We start from the raw sequence: 8,084 nt of genomic DNA, 5'->3' as shown, positions 1-8,084 counted from the left end.
TGCAGACTGAGGACGGTGAGGATATGAAAGCCAAGGTGGTCTACACGGCAATGACGACGACACCTTGACCGGGAAGCAGACAGCTGGGATTGTCGGTCCAACAAGGCAGAAAATTGCATGGACTGTGGGGCGGATGTTATTTTGGACTCGGAAATGTAAAAGCTAAGCATACATTTTTTTTTGTGAACGGACATGTGATCTGACGCTGGTGTGATCCGGCGCACGTTGTGGGTTGCACTTAATTTGTATTCGAACTTTTTTACTTTTTCGATGGACATATCTTTCCCTAATAATAAAGCAAACACTGCTTCTGCCGTCCATCGTGATCATTTTGCAAAAAACACCTTGTAGTTTCCCAAAATCAACCCGCAGTCCGTCTTTACACAAAACCCCTTGACATTTACGCTAAATAACCCACGGTCCATACTTTAGTCACAACGAATCGTTTTTTTATAATTTTGCGTGACACCCCCCCGACATATGCATTAATAACCCCGGAGTGAATTCAGAATAAATATGTATATTCAAATAACAATATCTTTTAAACCTTAAATCTAATTTAAACATGTTATATATGAAATTTGATTAGAAAAATGTGTAGAGTTTGAATATGTTGTTATTTTACATGTCAAATAATTTTAATAATCCCGGAGTTTATTCAGAATAATTATGTATTTTTAAATAATGATATTTCTTAAACCATAAATCCAATTTAAACATGTTATATATCAAATTTGATTAGAATGTGTAGAGTTTGAATATGTTGTCATTTAATATTTTTAAAATACTATATAGGGTATAATGTAAATCAGTATTTGTCTTTATTTCATATTCACGATCTGTATTGTAACATGTAAACTGATATGTTAATATTTAAGAAATGTTATAATCTAAGTTCTCTCTTTATACATATTTCATGATCTAAGACTTTATGTACGTGCCTTTTCTTGGCAGAAGCCAAGCGCGTTCTTACCAACTGACTACATTTTTTAGTAAATACACAAACATTTTTATAGGATGTACATGCACTTATAAAATTGATGAACATCAAAGTACATGGAGGTTTATTTAAAAAAAAACTAAACTATTCATCCGATAATAATGAATGTTGATAGTTTATTTTTTTAGGATAACAGTTGAATTAATAAGTGCAATCTTAATATATTTTTCATCTATTGCATGTAATCGCTATACATATATGCTTTTTGGAATATACCTAATTTATAAACGTTGCCTCCTCAGTGTCGAAGGACACCACGTCGATGATGCCTGAATGTGGTCGTAGGTGCACAACATCAATATGACGAGTCAGAATCAAATTGGATCAAAATGAGTAAGAAGTATTTACTACCCGTTGCAACGCACGGACATATTTGCTACTAAGTTCTCATGTAACTAGCATCGATACCTCAACATATAAGAGGTTTATTATTCGTTGCAACGCACGAGCACTTTTGCTACTACATAATAACTTTGGATGACATCCTTCCGTATACGTCGAATGATCTCTTTGTCGGGACGGGGAGAAAATTTGTGAGTTGGCGTTCGAAATGCCCTAAATGTATTTATCGCTTATGAGACGAAGTGATTACTTTACTTGTAAGAGTACTAAACTTGCAGCTGTGTGTAGAAATAGAGGTTAACTCATCAGTCCTTTGGAGAGGGGCAGAGTGCGGTTTGTCCAAAATGGAGGGCTCGAGCGGCGACTCGCCGCCGGCGCCGCCGCCCGCCTTCCGGAACAGGTACTGGATCCTCCGCCACGGCCGCAGCGTCCCCAACGAGCGCGGCCTCATCGTCTCCTCCCTGGTACCAATCCCTCCACCCCCAGCTCGCCGTCTTCGATTTCCATCGGGCACAATCGCCAAATCCGGCCCGGAGCTTCGGCTGACTGTTCCGGCCCTGGCAGGAGAACGGCACGAAGCCGGAGTTCGGGCTGGCCCCGGAGGGCGTCGAGCAGGCGCGCTCCGCCGGCGAGTCGCTCCGGAAGGTACCGAATCGAGCTCGATTCTGTGGACACTTGGATGGGGGACGTGAGGTAGGGATTGGGGGGAAGTGACCGATTCTGTGCGTGCAGGAGCTCGGGGAGATGGGTGTGCCGGTGGACTCTGTCAAGATCTGTTATTCGCCGTTCTCCCGGACGACAGAGACGGCCAGGGTGGTCGCTGGTGTGCTGGGCGTCCCATTTGAGGGTCCTAGCTGCAAGGTGAGTGGTTCCCTTAATCCTATTAGATGTAACCTTGTTCAGATGACGGTAATAGGTCGCATGTCAGTTAAGTTTCTATATGTCCTCTTGGCCGGGAAGGCAAAGTGCGTGCATAGCATAGCCATCTGAATGTGTTGGGAAGCAAAGCAATTCCAACCTCATTGTTCTTGATGTTGGAAGTTTGGATGTCTGTCAGAGGAAATAACCTTTGGATCCTATTGGGCATGATCCACGAGTTACGTGTCTGAAGTGAGGTTTACATTTGCTAATTTTTTATCCATCTTGTGTACGACCAAACTATCTGTACCTCTGAAAATTCCACTTGTGATGCCCCACCTAAAAAAGGAAAAAAATGGAGAGCTTGTGTTTCTTAGTACCAAGAGCTAGAAATCCTCTTATCTTTACAAAAATGAAGTGAACAATTTCGGAGAAGTCGCAAGAGGCAGTACCAAATGGTCATATCTTTAGTACAATAATACTGTGAACAGAACCTGTAAAATAATCCATTAAAAGGGACCTTCAAAACCACTAAGAAACGACAACTGCTACAGCTGAAAACAGCTCTGTCTCCTAGTTGTCATGAACCAAATTGTTTAGCCTTATCATTCACTGCAACATCATCCTCTTTTAGATGTTGTCTCTCTGGTCAACAATACATAGTGGAATCGCTCAAAGTTGTTGAAGTATCAGGGATCACTTTCTTCATAAAATTAGTATTTCTCATTTATTGTGACCATCTAGTCCACTCACCAAAGTTTCTTTTGCAGGCAACCGTGGAACTTCGTGAACGTTATTTTGGACCATCATATGAGTTGCTTTCACACGAGAAGGTTAGTTTGTACTCATGTATTGAACCGTCGATATTCTTTCAAATTATAATAATGTGTGAACAAACATGCTTACCAAAACTCGTAGGGGCATCAAATGTGCATATCATGGAGCATCAAATGTTAACTCATTTAACAAATAAATTTTCATTAGTATGTTGAATGACGATCTATTCCAACCTACTGATAGATCAATTGCACATAGTGCTCGTGTACTGGTTATGCTGAAACTTCTACTTGCATAGCTATACATTGTCAGATGTTAGTCTGTGGATCAATTTGCTTTTACCCAACCACTCCAATTAGTGAGAGTTCATATGACGTTTCAGCAGACACCATTGCCTGCTAAACGTATACCAATGATAACTGAGGCATCGCCAAGTTGTTTGGTCTGCAGGGTACCATTAAACTTTTGTTTGGACAAGTTGTGTTATTCAACATTTAAGAGGAAACCCTCTGTGGTGTCCCTTTTGATCTTATCTTATTTGCCAGTTATTAAATCTGACATGATGTGGTAGTATGCAGAGGTATGGGCGATAGATGAAGCAGATCCCTTTCTGGCTCCAGAAGGTGGGGAGAGTGTTGCAGATGTTGCTAGTAGACTTGCAGGGGTGTTGTCTTCTACAGACGTGGAGTTTCATGGGTACTTGTACTTGCATTACTATTGGAATCCAAATGATATATTCGTTTATTCATGTTCTGTTACATGTATTTGGTGTTATACCATTACCGAATTCTATATAAACGGCTTGCTTAAAACAATCAATATAAATGTCAGTTGATAAGAAGTTAAAAAAAATCTTTATAGAGTATAAACTGAGAGGCTGTAACTGAGTGTCCAGTGATCTTTTTGTAAAGCAAAGTTGCATGTCTTGCCATGCCTTTTCAGTTTTCCATCTACACCCTCTGTTCCTAAATATAAGACATTTTAGCAGTTCGATTTAAACTGCCAAAACATCCTACATTTGGAAACAGAGGTATTACTTTGTTAGAGAACTTATTATCTGGAAATAATTAAGGGGTTCACAATTTGGTACGTAGCGATAACAATTTATACAATTAGCTTACACGGTCTATTGAGTGCAGATGAGTACTTGAACACAAGGAACCACTAACAAAGTTTATGTTACAAAGCTTCCTTGGCAAACCTATCAACTAGCCCAGAACGCTGAAGTTATAATAGTTCCATGCTGATTTGACGCATGATTTTTTTTTTTTTTTTTTTGCGTGCTACGCATGACATGTTCAAGTTGCTGCTTAACATTTCTTTACCTGTGCTTCTGTATATCATGCTGAAGCTGACTCGTATGTGTTAACTGTATGCAGCTCTGCTGTTCTTATTGTCAGCCATGGGGATCCACTACAGATCTTTCAAGCAGTGCTCAGTGGAGCCAAGGAAAACCCATCTTTCCTCGACAAGGTAGCTGGCCTGAAAAAGGAAAGCCTGATAGTTCCATCCGTGTTGTCGCAGCACCGCAAGTTCGCACTCAACACAGGAGAGCTGCGTCGAGTCATGTGACCCGACACAGATTTGATCATATGCTCATATGTCGTAGATAATTCATGTATCCGTAGTTCCTTATGGAGAGTCTGATAAGATGGAAAAAATGTTGTTCGATGGCACTCCATTATTTCGGTTGATCAGATTGAAGATCTGCTTGTAACCGTGAAAAAAGAGCACATGCACAAGAGATTGCTTTTGAATTTGATCCAGCAGTACCATTTTTGTGCCACCTGCTCTCGCTGATAGTATTCGATTGATTGTTGGCCCTAGCTTGATCCTGGACGGGCAAAACACCTCATTATTCTTGTAGCATAAATAAACGGAGGGAGTATTGCTTGCCAAATGAAATGTCACCGGCGGCAACAAATGAAATGATATTCGTTGCAACTGAATTGAATTCAAGACGGTTCTCAGTAATCAACAGACTGGGAGAGACGATCTGGGAAAGGATTTGTAAAACGTAAGGACGGGGGCATGCAACCCGCTTTTTCTTTTGGCTTTTGATTTTCTCTCCGGTAGTCCTCACAAGAGGATATCATTGCCAAAATGTTCAATTTTTTTGTTGCTTTAGCGCTAAGTCAATGAATGTATTAGATGTGCATATCTGTTATGTGAATCCGAGACATTTTTTGCTAGGTTGAAGTATACTAGCGATCAAGGCGGTGCATATCTATTAGCAGATGATAGCTTGTTGCTTTTCAGGTCTAGTGTTAGGGGCGGTGGCCGTTTCAAACTTTAGGATACATACTGCAAGGCATCAGTACATTGAGTAAACCATGATAAGTCTTCAATTTTTTCGAGCAAGGGTTGCCCACAGCAACTGAAAGACGGTATGAAGAACACATTTAATGTCAAAAATAAATCGTTGAGTGAAAGTTATTTGGATATGCCAACGGATGTGGGTCAATCCAATATGGGCACTTTCAGATACCCCACGGACCGAGTGTGAGAGAAAGATTACCATGGGTTTGTGTGATAATATTATATCCATTATACGATTGTTCTGGATCCACACCGGAGGAAAGCTCGAGAGGGGGGAAGTGGTGGCGGGAGTTTTGGCGCCGCGGTCACCCTCGATATATAGGGTGACCAAATCGGCGGACGATGACTCGAATTCGTCCCGCCGCTTTTTTCGGAGATGCGCCATCGCTTCCGCCATCTCCCTTCCCTGCGCGGTGCGGCGTTCCCCTCTCCTGCATCGCTCGAGCCTGGCTCGCAAAAAACGGTCGATTCGGTCGTTTCCATCGGGCCTGGCTGAGGGGTGCTTTGAGGTTCGTGCTATGCGGACCAAACAATGAGTACATGCTACCAAACAGTTCATTTTCATCCCGCGCGAGCCTAGCTTGGCCTAATGCAGGCAACCAAACACATCCTAAGTGACCCATCTTCCCTCAGTGCTCGAATCCTACTGCATATTTCTGAAAGTCAACCTGCTTGGAAGCTAAGCTAGGAAATTGACCTTCATAAATCCGTCGTGTGGTACTGGATGGAAGGGACATGCTGACGCAGGGGATCATATGTAGAATTGGGAACGAAAATACTACAAATTTTTGAGGACACAATTGGCTAATGAGACCAACTATGTCGCTCGTTCCGAACCCACCACAAATAGTTCATGGACTCATCAATACTACATCCGCGACTTGGGAAGAGGAATAGGTGCGTTCGTTTTTTGCCAATCTCTCCCTAATAATAAAGCAAATTGGGTTTCTGGTCGTCCGGCATTTTTACAAAAAAGCCCCTGTTATTTTCAATGTTCAACCCGCGGTCCTTCAGATACACAAGCTCTCCTCTTTCCCTCGCCTCCCGATCTAGGCCGACGGTGTCTCCCTGGCCTCCCGATCCCAGCCGCCAGGAGCCGGCGGTGCGTGCGCGGCTTGATCCGGTGCGGCGCCGGCCGCCGGCAGACGCCGGTGGTCGCAGCAACCTGCACCACCGTTCCCCGCCTCATATCCCCCTCTTGCAGCGGCTTCGGCGGTGGCCGCCCATTCGGAGCAGCCCGCCGCCGGATCTCCTCCTCCTCCTCCGGCGGGGCAGGCCGTGGACCCCGCGGAGCAGGCCCCGGAGCGGGATCAGTCCCCGAAGAAGGCCAAGCCCAAGGGCGGCGTCAACCTCCGCAAGAGCCTCGCCTGGGACAAGGCCTTCTTCACCACTCTGTTGTTCCCTGACTGCTGCGTGTCATAGTACGCATTGTAGGCTCATGGATACTGATTTGGATTGCTGCCACCGGTCCTGCCAGATCCTAACGTTTCCCTTTCCAGCTCCGTAGTTGTCTTTTGTTATAGCAGACCTGTTATTATCCTGATGCATCGATTGATAGCAGCTAATGATTTCTTACCATTTCCCTTTCCAGCTCTGTAGTTGTCTTTTGTTATAGCAGACCTGGTATTATCCTGATGCGTCGATTGATAGCAGCTAGCGTTTTCTTACCATTTCCCTTTCCAGCTCCGTAGTTGTCTTTTGTTATAGCAGACCTGTTATTGTCCTGATGCGTTGATTGATAGCAGCTAACGCTTCCTCCTGGTCTGAGCAGGCGTTCTGGATACCGAGGAATTGGGCATTGTGAACAACACTTTCCGCAAGTCGCATGGTTCAAGGCTACTGCCAGGAATAGCAGAGGAACTGAGGAGGTCAACCGAGTCCACTACCTCAACGCTGGACAACGAAAGCTTTGTGCTGGAAAGCCTTGAGACAGAGCTGTTTGACAATGTCCGTGCTTCGATTCAGAGAACACATGGAAAACCCGATAAAGCTCCAGGCGTGGCTTTTGCTAGCTCAAAGACCCCTAGGGCAACAGCAAAGGCACCTCCTGTCACAGGTGGCATGTTACAAACTCACAAGTTGATGCAAAATGCTAATTTCTTATGTTGTAACTTCAGGGAACACCGTCTGCTCTATTTTTTAATTAATGTGATTGCCGTGTTGCTACTTTCCAGCGAGAAATGGGGTTGATCGGATACCTCCTGTTTCCTGCAGTGCTTGTTAATGCTGCCTCAGATAAGGCCTCCTGCTTCAACAAGCAATGGGTCCGTTGGTGGTAGCAAGCAAAGGCCCCAAATCACCCTGAAAGAGCCTGCAGCTGGAAGAGTGGTATGTTACATGCTTGTAATTCGAGAATATCCATGAACTTTCTGTAGTTTAGCTGTCTACCCCTAACTAGAGGTTTAGGATTTGTGGGATGCTTGCTACATTCACCAGGATGCTATAATTGTAGTGAACCATTTCTTGCATTTACCGATAATTAGCTTACTTGTGAAACCTTATTGCGGAACTGCACAGAACTAATTAAAAAAGCTCCAGTTAGATAATTTTGTTATCTTTTAGGGGGAACAAAGCTGGCCACTTGCTTGTATAAGGGCAACGGAACGGCAGGTGGGACTTGACTGTTTAGTCGGTGCTACTGGCATTGCTTGGTGGAAGGGCATATGTAAAAAAATGTTTTCGCTTCTCCAACGTATGGCGGAGGGCATTTTGTAGATAAGATATACCAGTAGCAAGTAATTTGTGATGTAGTCTTAACAAGGGTGACGTGGCATACGGTATGGGTGCC

General features: G+C 43.7%; 2 protein-coding genes across 2 annotated transcripts; both read left to right on the top strand.

Annotated features, from left to right (window-relative positions):
• The first annotated feature begins 1,649 nt into the window (after positions 1-1,649).
• LOC123424494 (agropine synthesis reductase) lies at positions 1,650-4,763 on the top strand. Its single transcript, XM_045108114.1, has 6 exons — positions 1,650-1,806; positions 1,907-1,987; positions 2,075-2,203; positions 2,971-3,033; positions 3,549-3,673; positions 4,357-4,763. Exons 1-6 carry the CDS (start codon positions 1,687-1,689, stop codon positions 4,547-4,549), a joined length of 711 nt encoding a protein of 236 aa, XP_044964049.1. The 5' UTR covers positions 1,650-1,686; the 3' UTR covers positions 4,550-4,763.
• Positions 4,764-6,272: 1,509 nt separating this feature from the next.
• LOC123424493 lies at positions 6,273-7,842 on the top strand. The gene is made up of 3 exons (XM_045108113.1): positions 6,273-6,717; positions 7,068-7,352; positions 7,471-7,842. The coding sequence occupies exons 1-3, from the start codon at positions 6,288-6,290 to the stop codon at positions 7,518-7,520; spliced, it is 765 nt and encodes a 254-aa protein (XP_044964048.1). The 5' UTR covers positions 6,273-6,287; the 3' UTR covers positions 7,521-7,842.
• The last annotated feature ends 242 nt before the right edge of the window (positions 7,843-8,084 follow it).

The sequence above is a fragment of the Hordeum vulgare genome, chromosome 2H (genome assembly GCF_904849725.1).
Source record: "Hordeum vulgare subsp. vulgare chromosome 2H, MorexV3_pseudomolecules_assembly, whole genome shotgun sequence".
Classification (NCBI taxonomy): Eukaryota; Viridiplantae; Streptophyta; class Magnoliopsida; order Poales; family Poaceae; genus Hordeum; species Hordeum vulgare.
This window is presented reverse-complemented; position numbering and strand designations above follow the sequence as displayed.